General features: G+C 38.4%; 2 protein-coding genes across 7 annotated transcripts; both read right to left on the bottom strand.

Annotated features, from left to right (window-relative positions):
• LOC143029726 (NADH-cytochrome b5 reductase-like) lies at window positions 1–6,903 on the bottom strand. The gene has a single exon (XM_076192594.1). The coding sequence runs from the start codon at window positions 6,901–6,903 to the stop codon at window positions 5,977–5,979; it is 927 nt and encodes a 308-aa protein (XP_076048709.1). The 3' UTR covers window positions 1–5,976.
• A 47-nt stretch (window positions 6,904–6,950) lies between these two features.
• LOC143029727 (GTP cyclohydrolase 1 feedback regulatory protein-like) lies at window positions 6,951–21,729 on the bottom strand. Of its 6 annotated transcripts, XM_076192600.1 has the most exons (5): window positions 21,381–21,729; window positions 17,276–17,363; window positions 8,131–8,225; window positions 7,434–7,567; window positions 7,001–7,240 (listed from the first exon to the last, which is right to left on the bottom strand). In XM_076192600.1, the coding sequence occupies exons 2-4, from the start codon at window positions 17,309–17,311 to the stop codon at window positions 7,474–7,476; spliced, it is 225 nt and encodes a 74-aa protein (XP_076048715.1). In that variant the 5' UTR covers window positions 17,312–17,363; window positions 21,381–21,729; the 3' UTR covers window positions 7,001–7,240; window positions 7,434–7,473. The 6 variants fall into 6 exon arrangements, with proteins under 6 accessions (XP_076048710.1, XP_076048711.1, XP_076048712.1 ...); XM_076192595.1 differs by lacking the exon at window positions 7,434–7,567 and having other exon boundaries at window positions 6,951–7,240; window positions 21,381–21,697; XM_076192596.1 differs by lacking the exons at window positions 7,434–7,567; window positions 21,381–21,729 and adding an exon at window positions 21,304–21,369 and having other exon boundaries at window positions 6,951–7,240.
• Between the last annotated feature and the right edge of the window lie 859 nt (window positions 21,730–22,588).

The raw sequence follows: 22,588 nt of genomic DNA, 5'->3' as shown, positions 1-22,588 counted from the left end.
CAGTTTATGATTCTGTTGCCTTAGACCTCTTCAAGTCAAACCATCAATTTGTTGCCCTGGTTCTCTTGCAGCAGACCTGCAACCCAGGTAGCCAGCCACAGATGTGGTAAGTTAATAATAATAATTGTTACATCGAGTCCCATTGATTGGAAACCCACAGCCCCAAAGCAGCTGGTATCCATTCTATGGCCTTCCCATCATTCTCCCTGGAAAGAAACTAGGGACTGATGATTGCACTGTATTAGGTGGTACTGTTTCTGTTGCCAACTTTAGTGGCAGGAGGACAAGGGGAGCAGTTACAGTTTGTCAGCTCTGTATGAATAAGTAGAGAAAATACAATAAAAACTGATAGAAATCTTGAGCCCAGTCCAAAGACCAAATGTCACCCCCTTGGGCAAACAATTACCACCAGATGGAGGTGATGTTATGGGTTTTAAAGATGGTCAGTCAGGAGATTGCTCTCATGACATCATTTTGCAGTACCACATGATTCCGGCACCCATTGCTAGTCTATCTGGAGGTAAAGGAAGCATTTAAACCTGTGTGGACTGAAAAGTGGTATGTGGAGGAGTGATTGTAACCACTGCTGTGTGGGGCAAACTTTAAGTATAAAGAAAGCAGATGGGGGAGAGAATATTTTTGAGATGAAGCATTTAAAAATCATGATAGGTGTTACAAAAATGGAGAGGTGGTTTGAATATATGGGGAAAAAAATCAATCTGTTTCCTTGGTTTTCTCTTGCAGGAAACCTGTAACACCCAGGAAGCTGGCCATGACCATGAATCACCAGTAGAGTTTGTGCTGCTGTCTAGAAGGGGTGAATGTTAGGAACTGTAGTGTGGGGTAATCTGTGTTTTCTGTGATAGTTGCATCTGGAGCACTTGGTGGTAGAAAAAAATATTAAGAAGCGAATCATTCTGCATTCTTTTTTTTTTATTTCAAATTTGGTCACAATTTTAACAATCATACAAGATGGTTCAGTAGACAATTTCCTCTCTGAATTTTGAGTATTAGTAGAAGGAAATACAGCCCCAAAGAAAGTAAGAATAGCATCACTCCCATGGTTGTGGGTCATAAGTTGAATCCGTTTTCAGATTAGCCATTTTTTCAAGTTTTATGTTTCTATTATAACTGATATGGTTTAACATCCCAAACTTCCTCTCTCAGAGGAGGCTAGGACAGTGCCTCCAGACAGAAGGCTGTTTTGAAGGAGGGAATATTTACACTAAATTCAAATACTACCTTTATGAGAGTGCTTTGTAAATCTTAATATTTGTTACCTCAAGCTAAATGATATTGTGGATCATAACACAAAGTTAAATCAGTTTTCTAGTTAGACATTTATTTCATGTTTCTATAAAAAACACAGGGCAGTGGACAGGATGCAGGGATGACCTGTCATCCAGGAGGTGCCAAGATAGAGGGAGGGTGGAGGGGAGTGGAATATATAGGAAATGGAATGGGTGGGAGTGGTTTCTATGCCTTTTTCTTTTTGGCTACCCCCCCATGTAAGGAAGAAAAATCCTTTGGTATATGTATAAAAAACACCCCCACCTCTTGCCAAACCTCTCGCACATCCAACTCGCACTACAAAAATTCAGTCCATGCATCCTCCACCATTCCCAAAACCACACTGCTCTTCCCCACCAATACCCTCCCAGAATCTCACCAACCACACTCAACAGACTGATCATTCCAAAACCACTACACTCATAATTGTCCTCCATTTCCCTGCAAAGCAGAATTATACAGTCTTCCAATATATTCCTCTCCCTGAAGCACAAATTGAACTTAACTAACCAATCCACTGTAACAGTTCCTACCTTTGTCAATCACTCCACATGTTATTCATCTAACCCTGGTGCCTTACCAGCTTTCATTACATTCAGTGTTCTTTGTATCTTGTCTTTTTCTATAGCACTGTAATTTTCTTTTCCCATCAGTCATTTTCTTAGCTCCTCCCACTGCCACAATCAAACCCTCCCTAACCTCTTCCACATTCAGCACTTCTCTAAAACACACTATCCACCTTCCTTTTACCCTCTATACTTCCATTAACATCTATCTATCTGCACCCTTTACCTTATACTACATTATCTATTAATGCCCTATCAACCATCCTTCCCTCCACTACCCTTTTCCATGTTTGGCTCTCTTCTTAAACACTGCATCATCAACTCCACTTCTAAACAAATTTCAAACATCATCTTCCCACTATAGTTCTTATCTAGCACCCCAAACTTCACTACACACACACACACACCCAGTGCTAAAAAGAATATAAAGAAATTAGAAAGAATTCAAAGAGAACAAAGAAGAGAAAGAGGAGACCTGAGAACTGCTAACCATATACAGAATTAAGAAAGGGATGGAAGTCCTCAATAGAGATGATTTGCTAAAGTGGGATAAAAGAAAAACAAGAGGACATGAAAAACTTAAAAAGGATAGTTATAGGAGAGATTTGAAAAAGAATAGTTTCCCACACAGAGTGGTGGATATCTGGAATAAATTGGATGAGGCAACAGCGAGTGCAAAAACTATACAAGAATTTAAACCTGGTGCTGAAAGATACAAAGACACTATGAGCATAGCTCTCTTCCCATAAAATACAACTAGGTAAAAACACATATCCTCTACCCTTCCCAAAACCACACTGCTCCTGTAGACTGTTGAAGATGAAAATTCTTAATAGTGCAAGGAAAACAGGAGGCCTGGTTTGTATTATATGGGAGGGGGAGCATTTGTGGTTACCCAAAAAGATTTCTTAGCAGTGTTAGTGATTCAACAGGAAAAAATGCATGAAAATAAAAACTCTTTTGAAACAAATGTTGACTTGAAAGCAGAGCCATCTAGGGGTGCCATGCCAAAGCATAATACAGACGCTCCTCAGCTTACGTTTTAGTTACGTTCCGAACGGCCGAACGTAAGTTGAAAATGAACGTAAATTGTTACTGTACTATACATCCGTAAATTCTATTACCGTATCTTATAAAACACCCCTAAATCATTAATTATACACATAACATTGTAAAATAATAACATTAATTTCAAATAAATTAAATTCAAGCAACATAAATTGAGATGGTGGAGGAGGAGGAGGCAAGGCACGTTCAGTCTGTCGTTTGTACCATGTAAACAATGGACCCAGCATCATGCGTAAGTATCGTTTGAACTACGGAGAGCGCGCTAAACTAAAAAATTCACAATTATTTTTTATTTTATTTTATTTTTACAATATTTTTTTTACAGTCAGTTCAAACGTAAAATCGAACAAACGTAAAACGAATGAACGTAAGTAGAGGAGCATCTGTATACACAGATTGATGGAGACACCAGCAAGATTTAAAATGTATAACGAAGACTCCTTTCCCGGTTTTGGGAAGTACGATAAAAAGAAATTGGAGTTGAATCATAGACGTGGAGTAATAACAGAAAATGGTGGGAGAATGAATTCACTGAGTTAATGAAGGAGATTGTAGAATTAATTGAATGTTTAGCCCAAGTTAACAATGAAATATCTGATCTGAAGAAATCAAACCCTGAACTTAGGAACGAACTCAAGATAATGAAAAATTATATAATAGAAGTCAAATGTGAAAATGAAAAATGAAGATTAATAATACTGCCAACAGCGAGAACTTAAAGAGATAAATAACACAATACAAGAAATGACTGAAAGAATTAAAGAAAACTTGGGTGAGGAAAGTATGCAAAAGATTAAATGGAATGAAAAGAGAAAATAAAGAAACTGCCTTTAAAGAAATAGTGCAACAGATGCAGGAAAATGCAAAAGATACAATCATTCAAGTAATTAAAGAAAAGTCAAATTGGGTTAGAGTTACAGTGGATTTAAAAAAAAAAAAAAAGTATAGTGGTATATGGACTAAGGGAAAACATGGTCTGGTGAAATACATTATAAAAAAAAAAAAAAAAAAAAAAAAGCTGAAAAAGAAACCAATATCAACTCTAAAAGAAATACACGATGGTGACCTGGAAGTAGAGAAAGATATAGAAGTGTATAGAAGATGCAGTGAGGCAAAAGACAAAAGAGACAAATCTTGGAAAAAAAATGGAAAATGGCAAATACAAACTACAGAAATGAATATGTAAAAGTAGGACATGGAAAGAAACTCAGAAAGGAAAGTTATAGAGTAGTGGACACTTGGAACAAACTGGACAAAACAATAGTGTGTGCAAAAACCATACACGAATTTAAGAGCAAACTAGATACTGCAAGATAAGAAGGCAGGACACCCCAAGCGTAGCTCCCCTTTCTGTAGGATACTAGGTAAATACATGCACACACACATATATATATATATTTGTTGGGGGAAGGCTTTGTGGATGTGGACAAGGTTTGTGACAGGGTTGACAGTAGGGCATTGTGGAAGGGAAATGGTGCAAATATGCGGGATTAAGAGAGGGTTGTTACGGGCAGTCAGAGGCTTTCGCAAATGTGGTAGAGCTTATGCTGGGGTTGGAGATGGTTTGGAGTGGAGGTAGGGTTGTATGGTGTCACCATGGTTGTTGGGCATAGATGTGGGAATAGTGTGGGAGGTGAATGCAAAGGTTGGGTAAAAGTAAGGCCATGAGATGTGCAGGGGTGAGAGTAGCAGTGAGTTGGCTGGAGGAAATTGACAGTTTTAAGAATTTGGCACATGTAGTAGGGGGAGGAGGGTGGCTGTGGAATGATGGAGGCATGTGAAAGGTGTTCTAAGAAGTGAATTTCTGGGGATGGATGCAAATAGATGGCTAAATGAAATGGTGATTGTGCCTATGATACTGTGCTAAGCAGAGACTTGGAATGGAAGCAGAGAGAAGAGGGCAGGTGTGTGTGGGAAATGGCAGATGGGGTTGATCAGAGAGTGCTGAGATGGTTTGGAATTAAGGAAAGAATATGTGAAGACAAGAAAGACTAGCAAAATGAGAGTGGAAGACAGGCGATTAAATTACTATGAGGGAAAAAACAAGAATGAGGTGGATGGAATATACTTGAGGAGGAGGAGGAGGAAAAAAAGAGAGAGATGAATGAAATTAACTTGAGGGGGAAGACCAAGAATGAAGTGGATGGATGGGGTGAAGGGGGCTCTGGTTAGGGGGAAAGTGTGTTGAGTAGGTGGAGGGTGGCGAGTTTGTTGAGTAATGAGGGAAAGGAGTGGGAAATGGGTGTGTATGGAGAACAGTTGTAAGTGGATGATGGGCTGACATAGCCCAAAGGGATTTCTCCTTGTCTTCTGTAGTTACTCATAAATGGACATGGAAGGAGGGTTGTCATGTAAATGAAGTGGTGAGGGTAAACCAGCTTAAGCAGCCAGGTTCTACTGTGAAGCTGTCTTACTGCACTGCTTCCGACTCAAGCAGTGGGTGGGGGAATGGGATGGCCCTTCAACCAGAGTGGAGATAAAAGGGAAAACAAACAAATGCTGGATGGGTATGGGATGGGTTCATGCTTTGGCTGGCTACCTCCCTTATAAGGGGAAGAAGCTTTTTGGTATATGTAGATAGAAGTTTCTATGAACAATTACATAAAATTCAAATACTACCTTTACGAGAATGCTTTGTTAACATTAATAATAATAATTGTTGTCTCCACCTGGACTGACTAGAAACTCATAGCCCCTCAGTGGCTGGTATCAGTCCTTGAGCCCTTCCATAAATCTCTAGACATAAACTTTGGACTATTGTCTGTGTTGTATTAGTGTGGGACAGTTTCTATGTCACTAGCTTATAGTAGTAGGAGGAAGGGAGCTGTCTCCAGTTCTCACCTCTCCCTTTGTGGAAAGCTGGAAGAAATACAGTTGAAGCTGACGAGAGATCTTGGGCCTTGTCCAAAGAGTGTCAGCCCTTCAGGGATGCACCTCAGATAAAGATACAGGTGTCAATGCATTCTGAACATGTGGCAGGGAAGTGATTCTCATTTGCATTCATGTTACAGAACCAGCACATGCAGGTACTTATCATTGACCCTTGTAATCCTTAAAACCTAAAAACATTTGCATCTGGAAATTCTTCATCTTTTAAGTAGTTGATCATATCTTTCTCAAAGGATTTGGTCCCACAAATAAGTACATGTGTCTTCTCATGAGACACTTTAGAAATTTCTTTCAAAATATCATCCTTTGTTATTTTACGAAATTCTACTTCTTCTCTGTATCTCTTTCCAGTTTTAGCATTCTCCTGGCTAAGGAAATGACACATAGTGAAGTTCCAAAAGTCAGTGAGTTTTAAAAGCTCATCTCTAAGCAAAATATCCTCAAACGACTTTGAAGCATATACCAAATAAATTATTGTCTCATCATCGGCATTTTCAACAACAGCTTTGATTATCTGATACATAGGAGCAATACCTGTACCTGCAGCAAGTAACAATAGCTTTTGGTGCATCCCAACTTTGTACTCAAATCGCCCAAATGGTCCTCGCCATGGTATTAAATCTCCCTCCTTCCATTCTTTGATCACTGACGTCATTCGGCCTACCGAGTATATTTTGACGAGAACATCAAAGAAGCCTCGTTCTCTTATGTCACTAATTGGAGTGTATTGTCGAGTTATTACTTTACCATTCAAGTGCTGTTTGACCACAGCATGCTGACCAACTTTCAGACCTAAGCATTTGTTTTCAGGTATATGGAAAGTATAGATAAAACTATTGGGAGATACCTTGTTTATATTTGTAATCTTGAATTCTATGAATTGTGTGACAGACAATGCAACATTACTATGATCATCATCATCAGACTTGTTCCAACTCCTGGTTAAGTCACACTGCTTCTTCCAATTGTTAATATCCTGTTCATAAATGTCATGTACACAGGGGTAACAACCTGTACCACAGCAATCAGCTGCCTTTGGGGGCATTGGTTTTGGGGGCAACAAATCTTCTATATCTTTAATATCATCCATTATTGCACAACAAGCAATACTTAGCTAAAGCAAAATATATATATATACTGCATTATACCTCCAATAAATGACAACTATGTGAAACTTTTCATATCCACTATAACAAAGAAATTAGTTAATAAACATTTAAAAAAGTACAAAAGCTATTCAAACAATTTCCAAAAATATTATCAAGACTATTCCATTCTTGAAGTATTCCAAGTACGGCTGCTTTCAAACACGATGCAAAGTCCAAATACAAGTTTCTCCAACACCAGTAACTGCTATCACTTTCCAACCTTTCTTTTCAAGCCGGTTGAGCACTTCTCTTGGAAGGAGTGGGGTACGGTAGACTTCACTGTAAAAGTTGAGAATACAATAATAAATACCCATTTACTGTATTACATTTTTCTTCAACAAACAACAATATGAAACAGAACTACATGTCTTATGTTTAGACACAAAGTTGAAAATCAATCATTAAAGGATGACATACATACATACTATACACCCTTGTAAGAAGGGGTGGCTAAGTCAAAGCATACACTCACCCTTTACCCATCCAAAAATCCATTTGTTGTCCATCCCATCTTAGCTTTTCATGGATGAAGGGTCATCCCTGTTCCCTGCTACACTGCTTACATCAGAGGCAATGCAGCAAGGCACATCACCACCACAGCAGAGCCTGACAGCCAGAACTGGTTTACTAATACCAGTTTGTTACATAATGACTGCTCCTTTTCTAATCGATTTAAGAGAAATACAGAGAAGACAAGAAAGTGAGAGATAGACAGTGGAAGGGAGGAGGTGAGGGGGCGGGGGGATTGGGGGGCAATAGTTTGAATAATGCACATCCCAAAAAGTCTGAGGATGGACTGCCAATGACGATTACCCAAAAACTGAAGGGTGGCCACCATCCAACCCTTCTAAGCCACCAGAAGAGGCTGGATGACTGCATTGCAGATAACTGTCCAGGATGTAACACTTCACCCCATACTACACTACACATTATGAATGTACACAATCATGCACACCAACAACACAATATATACTCTATAAAGGACTTGTGGGAAAACCCCATTCCAGCTGTGGGATTCCTCAAGGAGACAGGACTGTTTGGCCAGACAGTCTAGGGAACAACGATGACAACAACAACCCAAAAACCTGGGTGTAACTGCAATATAAGAAATGGGTAGTGAAACAACATAAAAACAAAAGAAAAATAAAGCACCAGAAATAGTAACTCACAATATCTGTCCAGGTTCTTTTGTAAGAGTTGCTTCAAGATGATTCATCAACACTGGGTCAGATTTGGCATCTCCAACATAAGTTGGTCCAGTTTCCTTTGAAAAAGAAAAAGAAAATAAATAAATAAAAACAATAACATATAAATTGTTTAACATAGGTGGAGCACCTGTTACATATATTTTCTTATCAACCATATACAAATGATCAACAACAGTAATTATAATAATAGTTATCTATATACCAAGAGCTTTTTCCTCCTTACCAGTATGTCAACCAAAGTCAAAAGGCATATACCCACCCCAACCGATTCTGCTCCCATCCACCACCCTTTTCACCCCCATCCATCCATCTCATCCTTGGTTGCCTCCCCATGTTCACTCCATCCACCTCTGCCTTCCACATCTCTTTTACTTACGGTATCTTTCTTCTCAATCTTTCCATGTGTCCACACCATCTCAATACTCTTTCATCAACCCTATCCCCCATCTCCTTCTCCAACCCCACTCTCCTTCTCACTTCCTCATTTCTCACTCTATCCTTATAACCCCTACCATACTTCTCAGACATTTCATCTTAAATATATTTAAAATTTTCCTCTCTGCCTCTCTTAAATTCCATGTTTCTGCCCCATACAATGCTGTTAGAATCACCCTTTCATGTAATCTCTTCTTTGCATCCATTCCCAAATGTCTATTTCTTATTACACTTTTTAATCCCCCAAGACACTTGCTTCTCTCAATCTACAATTTACCTCCATTTCAACTCCTTTTCCAGCCACATGCAACCCCAAGTACCTAAAGCTATCCACTTCCTCCAGCCTCTCCTTTAACATTTCCAAATTTCTGACATCTACTCCCCTTGTACATCTCATCGCCTTACTTTTACCCACATTTAAATTCAACTTTCTCCTATTGCATACCTTCTCAAACTCCATTACTAACTCCACTGATCCCACCTCTGACCCTGCCACAAGTGCAGCATTGTCAGCAAACAACAACTGGCTCACCTCCCACTTTTCTACATTTTCTTTAACTATCTCCAATCCTCTCCCTATTACCTTTCCATTTACCTCCCACACCATCCCATCCATGTATATATTGAACACCCATGGCCACATGATGCATCACTGACACAGTCCCACCTTAACCTCAAACCATCTGCTCTCTCCATTTCTAATTCTAACACAAGCTCTACTACTCTCGTAAAAACTCTTGACTCTTCTTAACAGCTTTCTCCTTATCCCATATATCTGCAAACCCTTCCACAAAGCCTTTCTGTCTACCCTGTCATAAACCTTTTCCAAATACATAAAGGCCCAAAAACCATCCTTACCTCTTCCTAACGCTTTCTCACATATTTCTCTTACCACAAAATCCAATCCATGCAACCCTTACCTTCCCTAAATCCACACTTTTCCTCACCAATTACTCCCTCTTATCCTCTCCTAATCTTCTCAATTAAAACCCTCCCATAAGCCTTCCCAACTACACTGAACTAACTGATCCCTCTGAAACTATTACACTACATTTGTCCCCTTTTCCCTTGTAAAGTGAAACTGAAGCTATACAGGCACTCCTCTAGTCCTCCAGCACTCTACCCTTCCTTAGAAACCCACTTAACTTCAGTAGCATGTCCAATATCACTATAACTTCACTTCTTCAGACACTCCACATGACACTCATCTAACCTAGATAACTTACCAGTTCTCATCATTTTAATAACTACTTTCACCTCATCTTTTCTTATTTCTCCTCCATTCTCCTCACCCATCACTGTCATTTTTTTAGCGGCTACCACCAATCCCTATCTTCTTCCACATTTAACAGCTATCTAAAGTACTCTGCCCATCATCCCCTTACCAGCTCCTCTTACATTATCATCTCTCCTTCTGCACCTTTTACCTTTTCTTTTGTACTTGATTTCCCTCCCCTTCCTCTCTTAACTTCCTTCCAAAAAATCTTTTTATTACTTTAAAATTTTTGTCATATTCCTCCCCCATTGTATATCTGCCCTCCTTTTTGCCTCTTTTATCTTATGTTTTGTTTTTCTTTTTTCTTTGTATACCTCATAAAAGGCAACTAAAATGGGATGGAGGATGGGACTTGGCATCCTCCTCTCTGTTGTGCTAAAGGGTAAATTCCTACAAGAAGCCAAGGCATAAGAGGGTCTGGGAATAATAGTAATAATGATAATAATAATAATAATAATAAAAATAATAATAATAATGGTAATAATAACATACCAATGATGATATACCTAAAGGCCTTTTCTCTTTACAAGGGAGGTGGCCAACTCAAAGGATACACATATTCCACACCCATCCAAAATCCCAATTGTTGTCCCTACCACCTTAGCACCTCATAAATGAAGGATCCTCCCTACCCCTGCTACGCTGCTTGGGTCAGAGGCAATCCAGCAAGACACAGCACTTCCATAGCAGGACCAAAAAGCAGCTGGACCTGGTTTTCCCCCACCACTTCATTACATGATAACCCACACACCCCACCCACCTCAATCATTTATTCACGAAATTTATAAAACAAAAGAGAACAGCCGCTTTGGACTGTATCATTTCCACTCTCTATTTACTCCTAATGTTTGAAGTCTTCCTTGCTCAACAGACACCTTGTTTCCAAAGTTTCTCTTCATCCCATCCATCCACCTTATTCTTAGTCTTCCCCTCAAGTTCCACCCATCAACTTCTGCTTTTTATACTCTTTTTACTTTTCTTTCTCCTTTCATTCCTTCATATACCCAAAACCCCATCACTCTTTGATCAACCCTATCTAGCTCTTTCCCCCTCTCACTTCACCTCCACATTTCTCACTTTATCCTTACAGTGCCCACCATATTTTTTAAACGCTTCATCTCAAACTTATTTAGGTTCTTCCACAAAGAAGAGAACGAGGGGACCTACTAACCATCTACAGAATTATGAAAGGAAAAGAATGCCTTGATTGAGGACTTAATAAGGAGGGACAAAGGAAAAAGAAGAGGACATGCAATGAAACTCAAAAAGGACAACTAGAGAAAAGACCTGAAAAAGAACAGCTTCCCACACAGATGAAAAAATAGTGTGGGCAAACACAATACAAGAATTTAAGAACAAACTTGATCTTGCAAGATACAAAAACAAGTCACCACGAGCATAGCTTCCCTTCCCGTAAAATACAACTAAGTAAATACATAACCAACTCTGTTCCATACAGTGTTATAGGTATAATTACTCCCTTGTACAGTCTTTTCTTTGCATTCATACCCAGACACCTGTTTCTCATAATTTTCATTCCTCCATACATTTACTTCCCTATCTCTATAATTCACCACCTTCATTCTGTAATATTTGGCCCCACTTAAACCTTTCCCCTTCCTCCAACCTCTCATCCTTTAACCTCTTCATTGGGAGTCAAATACTCATGAGCACATTAGGCTGCCTGATGAATGATGATGCATCACAATATGCATGTTATAAAATATAAAGTTAAAATTGTTATGTTCATTCTCTTTCACCCAGAATGTTTATAACCACAGAAAAAGTGATCAAGCCTGTTCACATAATACAGGGGTCATGAAGCTAAAACTACAAAATAAATATTATCAAGACACCAATGCCAGCATCCTCATAGGAATACAAAGTAAGCTACTGGAATGGATGAAAGATTTCTTGAGTGGTGTCCCACAGGGCTCTGTATTGACTCCTTTAATGCTTGCCATATATATAAATGATATGGATGAGGGAGTGAAGTGTTGCATGAACTTCTTTGTTGATGCCAAATTACTTAAGAGAGTAAGCACAAAAGAAGACTGCAGATCGCTACAAGAAGACCTAGACAAAATATGGAAATGGAGTCAGAAGTGTGAAAAGAACATTAGGAAATGCAGTATAATGGAATTTGGAAAAAGCAAAAATAGAATATTGGGTCAATATAAAATTGGTACCAAGGAAGTCAAAAAAGTCAACTCAGAAAGGGACCTCAGGATAATTATCTCAAGTGACTTGACACCTGATAAATATGTCAATAAACTAGTTGGAGAGACTTTTAACTTATTAAGATCAATGAAAGTGGCCTTCGACTACATGGATGAAGAAATGGTACAGAAAATATTAATTACACTTATAAGACCTAAATTGGAGTATGCTACAACACTATGGGCACCTAGCACAAAAAATAAATAAAGAAAATAGAAAGAATTCAAAGAGCAGTGACAAAAATGGCACCTACACTCAAATTTAACATACGAACAAAGATTGGATAAATTACATCGTCTATCAACACTTAAACAGAGAAGAGAAAGAGGTGATTTGCTAACTACAGAATTATGAAAGGGATGGAAGTTCTTGATAGAGATGACTTATTAAAATGAGACAGAAGAGAAACAAGAGGACCCGAGAAGCTAAAGGACAGTTACAGAAGATTTGGAAAAAAAAAAAAAAAAAGCTTCCCACACAGAACAAACTAAACAGGGAAACAGCGAGTGCCAAAACTATACAAGATTTTAAGAACAAACTGGATGCAGAGATATACAAAAATGGGTCACTACGAGCATAGCTCTCATCCTGTAAAATACAACTAGGTAAATATTCACGCCTCATAACGCCTACGTAGGTGTCATCATATTCTAGGGATTAACCTCCCCTCCGATCCACCACCATCACACCTTGTACATCTACATTGTACTTTACATTTGCCCACATTTACTCTCAGCATTCTCCTCTCACATACTCTCCCAAACTCCTCCACTACCTACTCCAGTCTATCATCTGCCTCAACTACAAGAACAGTGTCATCTGTAAATAACAACCGACTCAATTCCCACTGCCTTCCACTGTTCCTCACTCTTTTATAACCGACATTCAAGCACTGATCTCTACCTTGAAATATTACTCATTATTTGAGACTTTTTCCCTCCAATTACACAGGCCTGCAAAATTGGACTTTTCCAACAAATTTTTGAATATGAAATTTTATTTATACGTTTCAATGATGCTGAATTGAAATATCATCACAGTTTTTCCCTACCACGTAAGGTTTAGGCACAATTTGTAGAGCTTATATATTAAAGGATTAAATAAAATAACAGAAAGTTTACCTGATACTTTAGAGAAGATTAAAAAAGGTATAAATCAAACTGATTAAAATGCACTCTTAACTGTTGTTTATAATTGTGAAATCAGAATATTTTCTTCTTGTCTTGAAAACTACATCTGCAACCTTTATGTTTGTAGGCATTTTGTGAAATCTCCCAGTGCAACATCCAGCAGTCCACTAACATACTAACATTCCACCTTCCTTGGTACCTTCTTTCCATCTCTTTAATGTCCTAGTGGAACCTTTCCCCTGTTCTTCACTCACATCTCCTAAATTTTCTGTGAAATGGTCAAGATGCACATGTAGAAAATGAACTTTGAGACTCATGTTGCATCCCAAAGCCTTGAACTTTTCCACCATTCTGCCTACAATATCCTTGTAGTCTGGACTTGTGATTGCCCAAGAAGTTTTTAATCATATTCTTGAAGCTAATCCAAGCATCCTTTTCAGCTTCACCAAGACAGTTCTCAAAGTTTTCATCCTTCATGTGCTTTCTTATGTCCGGACCTTCTTCTTCCCATGGCAAAGCCTTTACAAACTGTTTCATAAGTCCCAGTTTAATATACAATGGTGGCAGCAGAACTTTTTTAGGATCCACTAAACTCTCTCGTAAGATGTTCTTTGTCACTGGTGTGAGTGAATCCCTGCTAGGCCAATGTTCCCAAGTCCAATGCAGATTCCTTGCTCTACTGTCCCACTCAACACAAAAAACATGGGAACTTTGTGTACCCTGCTTGCTGCCCCAGCAACATACATACAATCTTCAAATCACCACAGATCATCCAGTTGTGATCTTTGTAATTGATTGTGTCTAAATGAACCACCAAATTTTCATAGGACTCTTTCATGATCACAGTGTCCCACAGGAATTGAAGCATACTTATTGCTATTGTGCAAAAGAATGGCTTTAAGACTTCTTTTAGATTAATCAATAAAGATTCTCCATTCTTCATGATTATAACAAATACCAAATTTTTCTACGAGTCCTTTTTGGATCAGTGCAATACACTAAGTCATTTTCCTGGTCAAAGTAAGGGGTGAATGCTTTCTCATGAAGATGATATCAGGAGAATGATGTACCATGAGCTAACAGATTCTTAGATTTAAGTCTTGAGCCTAAAAGCTCTGCTGATTCCTTTGCCAGTCCTAGATCCCTCACAAGATCATTTAGTTCACTCTGAACAAACAATTGAAGTTCATTGCTCTCATCTCCAAGGCAGAAATCAGATGCATCATTGCTGAGAGTTTCGGAGTATGAACTTAATTGTACATCATCCAGACTATTTGGAGGTGATGGGACTGGCACATCTAGACCATGAAGAATAGATCACAATGCTGATGGAAGATTCGGATAGGCAATATTTTTCCTTGTCTGCAAGCTATACCCTTGGACTTTGCAAGTGCAGAAATAGCAACCATCACTGTGGTTTTTCTGCTCCCACCATATTATTGGAACAATGAAGCGCATGGCCTTCTCACCCTTTGCCCACTGCCTCAATTCTTCCACACATATTGAACACACTATATGAGGAGCCCAGTTCTTATCTTGGTCACCCAGCTTCACTCTATAAATTCTCCACAAACATAACAGTAGCTATTTGGACTTGTTAAGCAACCTCTAGAAGCCATTTTACATGCTGAAAAAGAAAGAAAAAAATTCTAGCAAAAATAACAGGCCGAAATATGCAAATATAAAAATGAATACCGTATTTTCCGGCTTAAAATGCGCATCGGGTTATAATACGCACCCATACACTTCGTTATCTCAGTACACAGATAGCACGCACCGATGTATAACACGCATGCCCGATCGCATTTGTCTATAACGCAGTTTTACATCAGTATTTATATCATGTGAATGAGGTTACATGGAGAAGTATTTTTCATTGGCTAGAGCCACCGCTGGGAAATCTGTTGATTTGTCACTAAATTAAGTGTCAGTTTAGGCATCAATCAGGACACAACTAAGAAAAAGTCGGAACTACATGTACCGGTATATGACTCATGTTGTGCGTTGGTCCCTTATTACTTTGTAGCTTAAATAGTTTGTAGGAAATATGATCTAAAAAAAGTTTATTGAAAGTAAAATATACAGAAAAATTTCGGGATTTTTACAGAAAATGTTCATTTTATATCTTGAGGAAATAATTTGTCTTTACCATTTTTTATTTAATACTGAAACAAACTACAGACTGTTTCGTTTTAGCTTTGAACCTGCAATGACAGTGGTGAAATAGGACAGTCTCTCTTCGAGGTGATGGTTAGTTAATATAACTCCCGAAAGAGGTAGGGTGTTGTAGTCAGGTGTTTGACACGAGTTTATGAATGGCCGCAACGGAATTTGTACCATACCTAAAGTGAAGCAACAAAGCCAACATAAAAATTCAAACTAGGATACTGTGAACATGGGCAAATATCATGAATATTGATCATGTTTCATGGTGTTTAGGCTTATTTAAACATGAAAAATAAGATTCGATAGTACCTACCTATACCAAATATTTATATACGGTAGCCAATGCTGGCGTATTCTTTCATGTCACCATGGCTGTTCTTCTTGTTCTCACGGAATGTCACGGAGAAGTGTGCCTCCCGACTTTGTGACGGCCAACATCGTCACGTTGTTGTGAAAAAAAATGACACACACAGCCGCAGAATTTTTATCATAGGCCGTAGATAATGCGCACCACCGGATAACGCGCACCCCCCATTTTTAGGCCCTTCCAACGGAAAAAAGTCGCGCACTATACACCGGAAAAAACGGTATTGTGAAAAATTTTAGTGGTAATTTTGAAATCAGCATGTGATAAAATATAAAATTCACCTATTAAATTGGAGAAAAAAAATTTGGTTGCACACATGTTAAGTACATGTGAATTTGATTCTTCTAATAACCAAATACAGTGTACAACCAACCACTTGTATAGTAGCCTTTTACAGTAATCACCCTTCATCCAAGAGGAGCTAAGATGAGAGGGAAACAAGGGTGGTATTTGGGAGTGGGTGCATGTGTGCCTTTGACTTGACTAACTCCTTTATAAGGGGGAAGAAGCCTTTGGTATATAGATAGATGGATAGATCAATCCTACAATAACCATTTTGTTTTAGCATTCACTTCTAGACCCACGATTACTATACTTCTCTTAGATTTCTCCAAGCAATCACTTTAAGTCAAACAAGAAAAAAAAAAAAATTCTGTCCCTGGACCATAAACACTATAAGCATTCTCAATCTCTTTACCATCAATATACTCATGCTAACACTTGCTCCCACACTGCATTATCAATGATAATTTCTCATCACAATGGCACACTTCAAAGAACTGAAGACTACATTGGGTAATCCTGCAAAGCTGGGTTTCCCTCCCATGAAAAATGCACCCTAGTATTATCACATTATTAGTGATGATAGTTCACCACCACTCCTATCTTTATGGATGATATTGAGCAACGAGAACCACTAAAAAATATTTTAAGTTCTATGTGTTAATCTATTCTTCCATAACCATGGAAGTATGCAGAAAAAAAAAGTCTTGTTAGGACACCTAGCATGGATGCATTACTTAAGGATCATCAACAAGAGGTAGAATTTCTCCCCTAACTGAATCAAAGTCCATGGCAGCAATAAACCAGTTCCCTCAAGTCTCTCTTACAGGAGACCTGTAACCCCAAGGAACATTCCTCAGACACACACATCTCTAAGAACCCAGCTATCTTCCCTCCACTTTATCACACATGGAAAGCTGGTAACTGATGACTGCTCTATTTCTTCTCCCTGGTGGTGATGCAGATGGAGCCCCACAAATAACAATATACAGGTTCTTCCCAGATGGATCTATGGGAAGGTCATGATCATTGCTGACTGTTGCTGGGGTTGTGGGTTTCCAGACAAACACAAGGTAATATAAATTCATAATGAAAACCTCATGCATCCCACATCTTAAGCATTATTTTCAATAGCAATCATTATTACAGGTGGTAGTTAATTCATATTCACCTTCTATAGATGAATTTATTTTTTCTATAAATCATAACAATATCAATCATTTTTCTTACCAGCCTTATAAGTGTTGAAATCATCATGTAAGGCATTATGGTGACCTAGGAAAGTCTTTCTACAGAAAAATGATAACTCCTGCACTATCTGAAATTAGATCAAATACTTATATTAGTGTAACAGCTGTCAATGTAAGTGATTTTCATGTAGACATAATTTGTCCATTAACCTAAACATATTGTTGTGTCTTTTTTTTGTGTGTCTTATGGAGACAATACAATAACACTTGCAAAAAAAGAGCCCATTCCACCCCAAATATATGTAACAGTGTGGTCACCACACAAAAAATATAAACAAGATCAAGAGAATATAAAGAACAGTAACCAAATTGGTTCCCAGCCTTGCAGGTAAACTTCACAAGACAAGACTAAAGGATTAGACCTGGCATCTTTATAAGAAAGGAAAGAAAGAGGTGTTCAAGTCGAGGAAGGGAATGGATAAAACTGAGAAAATTTGTGATGAAGAGAAAAGGAACATCCCTTTGGGCCACACTAGATCTTCATCCATCCACAATTTTCCTATATTTACTCCTATCTTTTGTGCTCTCTTCACTGCTCAACAGACATTCCTCATGTAATGCTCCCTTCACCCCTCTATCCACTTCATTTTAGGTCTTCCTCTCAAGTTCACTCCTTCCTCTTCTATTTTCCACACTTTTTTGCAGGTCTATCCTTGCTCATTTTTTCCACATTGCCATGACACTTCAGTACTCTCTGATCTATCCTATCCATTCTTGTTATAAATACCCTATTTCTCTAACAGGGTGTTTAGGGACACTACTAATCCCCAAGACTAATCTATATACCAAGAGCTTTTTTCAAGACTAATCTATATAGCTTTTTTTCCCCCTTATAAGGGAGGTAGCCATGGCAGACATATACTTACTCCCACCCATTTCACTCCCCTTCACCACCATTTCTTCCCTCTCATCTTTGCTCTTCATGGATGATGGGTCATCCCTGTATCTCATCCACTGCCCAGAAGGGTCAGAAGCAATATAGTAAGCCACAGTACATCCACATCAAGGCCGCTTCACTTAATCAACGAACCCCCCTCTCTCCATCCTTTCACACAGAAAAAGAGAAGATGGGGAGAAATCCCTTTGGGCTGTGTCATACTATCCTTCACACATAAGCACCCCCTACCTCCCCATCCACTGCACCTCCCTCTTTTGCATAATAGTATCATCTAAATAGAGCCACTCACCAATTATTCCTACCTCCTGCCTTCCTTCCTTATTCAACAGATATTCCCCTCTTGCTCAATGGCCTCTTCACCCCATTTTATCCCTGGTCACCTCAAATTCACTCCTTCCACCTCTGCCTTCCACACCTGTCTTACTAATCTTTCTTCACTCATTCTTTCCATGTGTCCAAACCATCCCAATACTCTTTCATCAGCCCTATCTATCATCTTTTCCACTCCCACTCTCCTCCTCATTTCTCACTCTAGCCAACATAGTAACCCCTACTACACTTCGAGACATTCAAACTTTACTGCTCTGCCTCCCTTAAATTCCAAGTCTCTACCCCATGCAAAGCCATCAGCCATCAGCATATCACCCCTTCATACTCTCTCCTCTTTGCATCCATTCCCAAATACCTATTTCTCATGTCACTTTTTAACCCCCCCCAGGGCTTTCCTTGCTCCTCTCAATCTACAAATTATCTCTACCTCCACTTCTCCCTTTCCTGCCACATGCAACTCCAAATACCTAAAGCTATCCACTTCCTCTCCTTTAAAAGACTTACTTCCAATTCACTCCCATCCTCTCCCCTATCTCATCACCTTATTTACCTTTAACTTCCTCTAGCCTCTCTCCTTAAAAAGACTTCCAACTCACTCCCCATCCTCTCCCCTTATGTATCTCATCACCTTATTTTTTCCCATATTTACCTTTAACTTTCTCCTAATTCCATCACTAACTCCCTTAATCCCAACTCTAACCCTGGCACAAGTGCAGAGTCATCAGCAAATCCCCAAGACTACTTTATTCTTTATTCATTTGAAATAATTTCTTATCAAGATTTCATAGCAAAATTTGATATTTAACCTCCTCACTCCGGGGCACATCGCACGTCTGGCAGCATTAGCTGCCCGACGTGCAATGTTGCATCATAATAATCGCATTATAAAAAGTAAAGTCAGTGCTCAATCGTTCGTTCCCTTTCACCCGTGACTTTTGATAACCATAGAAAATATGATGAAGCCAGTTTAGAGAGAATGGAGGTTACGTAGGTACGACTACAATACAGTAAATATAATCAAGACGCCGACGTCGGCATCATCGCGTACCCACTTGCTCCTCATGACGCCTACGTAGGCGTCACTGTATGGAAGTGGTTAATAGAAAAAAAAGGGTATTATTTTAGAAGTGCACACCTACACAGTATAGCATTAGAAAACTAAATATAATTTCTGTAAATTATAATACATCAATGTAATATTTTTCTTGGCAGAAATTAATATAAAAAATGCATGAACAAACTTGCATAGACTCTTTTAGACACCATCTTTGTTTTGATAGATTTGGAGGTCAGAGACGACAATGATGGCCTGATGATGTCTAGAATTACAGGTACCGCATTATTAGATGCAGGTTAGGTTAGGTAGGTAAGTTAGGTTAGGTTAGAATAGATGAATTGCATACTTTAATTTCTTTGACTTCTCCCTCTACTAAAACAAAGCATTTCAAGTAGTCAAAGCATCTACGTTTATTTTATAGCTTTTAGCAACTGTTTTAATTATCATTTTCTGCCAAGAACAACATATTACCATATAATATAATTTACAAAATTATTATTAATTTTCTATTACTATATCACGTAGGTGTGCACTTCTAAAAAATTTACCCAAAAAAGAAATAACTTTTCTACATCTGTAGTATGGTTTCCTTTTTCAGTAATACCTGGGGTTAATACATGTACTTGTAATAGTACAAGGGATTACAATACTAAAGCATGCCAACAAAATACCTTGATCGGTAAATGTTCTGTTGCATACATGGAAGCGAAATAGCGTTAGAAAATTATTAATTTTGTAAATTATAATGTATCAATGTAATATGCAATTTTCTTGGTGGAAAAAGTTGCCAAAACAGATTTTATACATAACGAAGCCGCACAGGACAAATTGTACACCATGTTTGTTATGATAGATGCCGATGTCGAAGAAATGAAATTATGATATATATGTCTAACCTAAGCTATATTTAGTAAATCAGTACCTATAACTTATGCTCATCCGGATCGTCCCTGTCGTCGTCACAGATGTTGGCGGCCTGTTCAATCTTTCTGATTGCGGGGTATATAGGTTTTTCATAGCTTGAAGGAATGCATGGATTTCAGCTCCATAGCATTCCTTCAAGAATATATACCTCGCGAGGTACTGGCAGAAGTACCGAGGGTGTACACCAGACCTCAACTGGACCAGGCAGACAACACTTGACAAATGACAAGATGATGTCCTAATCCTATACTTATACTAGCAACTTCGTTTGTTAGTATATTTGCTTGTAGCAAGGTATTTTTTATTTTTATTTCTGCCAAGAAAATCGCATATTACATTCATGTATTATTATTATAATTTACAAAATTAATATTTAATTTTCTAACACTATATTGCGTCCATGTACACAACTGAACAAATACCCCTTGATCTACAAGGTTGGACACAGAATAAAATTAAATAAACAGAGATAAACAATTATTATTGTAAAAACAAACAAGCAAGCAAACAATAACTATTACAGTTACACAGTACAGAACATTGCTTCATGCATATATCCAAATAATTAAGAAAATTTCCAACTCCATCACATTCTACCGCCTCTACTGGATATTTCTGTTGATAAAGCAGGTTAGCATCTAAAATAAAATATAAAACATGACTAGCGGGGGGGAACAGGTTATCCCTCCTTGCCGAGATGCACTAGTCTGTAGGGAATAGACTTTTGGTGTATATCGTAAATAAAGGCGAGTTCAAACATAAATGTATTTTCCAGAATGCACGTTATAATTTACCTAACCTTGTGCACAGTGCTCTAAGGTGTGTCAGTGTCTACGTGAGGACTAATCATACATATTCATGAGGCACAATACTTACTATTCGAGTCCAGGACCTGTGACTTTGGCAATGAAACTCGTTCCAGGAACTTCTAGTATAATTTTTTTTTTATATATATATTTTTCGAATAGCATCGTCCTATTTGCCTTTGAACTAAAGTGGCGCGTTAATAATCCAGAATAATAGTAAAAAACTACATTGGTCAATTTCTATTTACAAATGTCAATGTCGCGACATTTATGATTTAGATTGTTGATAAGGCACGAAGCTGAATATGTATGTCAGAAATAAATCCATACCATAATGTATTATGATATAAACTTATAACTGATAAAGAATATGTTAATGAACTTCATCTTATGAAAAAGTAAACAACCGAGTTTTATCAATCGTATCAGCTGATTTGGTAAGCACTAATTATTCCCGCGAACTTCAAATATCAATGAAAAGTTGCTCCCATATACTGTATCACTGTATTTACTCATAATTGTCGGTATTTATTTCCCCCATTTCACCAAGGATCAAAGTATCTTTCTCTAACAGGCAATGTTATTTTATTTCTATCTCTGCATTGATACTATTATCATCGGCATTGCGTGGATAATTCATAGTACACATTTTCAATTTATTGATCGTAATACCTCTCAAATATGAATATTTACCCTGTTCAGTGTTCACTGTTTCCTGAGTCACAAGCTGCACTAAGCAGTAATTTTGGCTCTCTAATGACGTCCCTACGGACCAGTCACGTATTGTGTTCTGGTATGGACAACCAAGGAAGAAATCAAACTCCTGACTACCAAGTAATCCTGTATTTCTAAGTCGCCGAATAAGATGAGTATATCGCGAGAATGAACTCTGAAGCTCGAGGTCCTCCATCGATGCAAGGAGAGAAAAGGTCTTGGAGCTGAAGGTGAGTAGTTCCTGCGACAGTAAGTGTGGCTGTTCTGGATTCTGGATTCCAAGGAAAGACCACCTCGCTTGTCTGCAGGAAAATGAAAAGATAGTAGCGTATAAAAGAGGGCTATTGCCACCGGGCGATTTGCGAGCGATTAGGGGCTTGTTGGTGGTCGTGACTCGGGAGAACTGGGCTAGGAGCTTGGACGGCGGCGTCAATGCCGGGAGGAAGAGCAGATTATTTCACCAACGAAAGTTTGGAAAATGGTAGGAGACGTAGTAGGAGAGAAAGGGGGAAAAACGGAAAAATCTTTAGTGGGAGGTAAACTGAAATGAGAAGATGTAGTATA

Source organism: Oratosquilla oratoria, chromosome 11 (genome assembly GCF_046742065.1).
Source record: "Oratosquilla oratoria isolate Oo_2021 chromosome 11, ASM4674206v1, whole genome shotgun sequence".
Taxonomy (NCBI): domain Eukaryota; kingdom Metazoa; phylum Arthropoda; class Malacostraca; order Stomatopoda; family Squillidae; genus Oratosquilla; species Oratosquilla oratoria.
Note: the sequence above shows the minus strand (reverse complement) of the source record. Positions and strands in the feature narration are given on the sequence as shown.

Coding starts and splice junctions, on each gene's coding strand:
- LOC143029727 (XM_076192595.1), bottom strand. CDS start 17,311: ATGCCTTACATGATGATTTCAACACTTATAAGGCTG. Junction 8,226..17,275: donor TTTCAACACTTATAAGGCTG/GTAAGAAAAATG, acceptor TCTTTTTCAAAG/GAAACTGGACCAACTTATGT. Junction 7,241..8,130: donor AAAGAACCTGGACAGATATT/GTGAGTTACTAT, acceptor CAACTTTTACAG/TGAAGTCTACCGTACCCCAC.
- LOC143029726 (XM_076192594.1), bottom strand. CDS start 6,903: ATGGATGATATTAAAGATATAGAAGATTTGTTGCCCCCAAAACCAATG.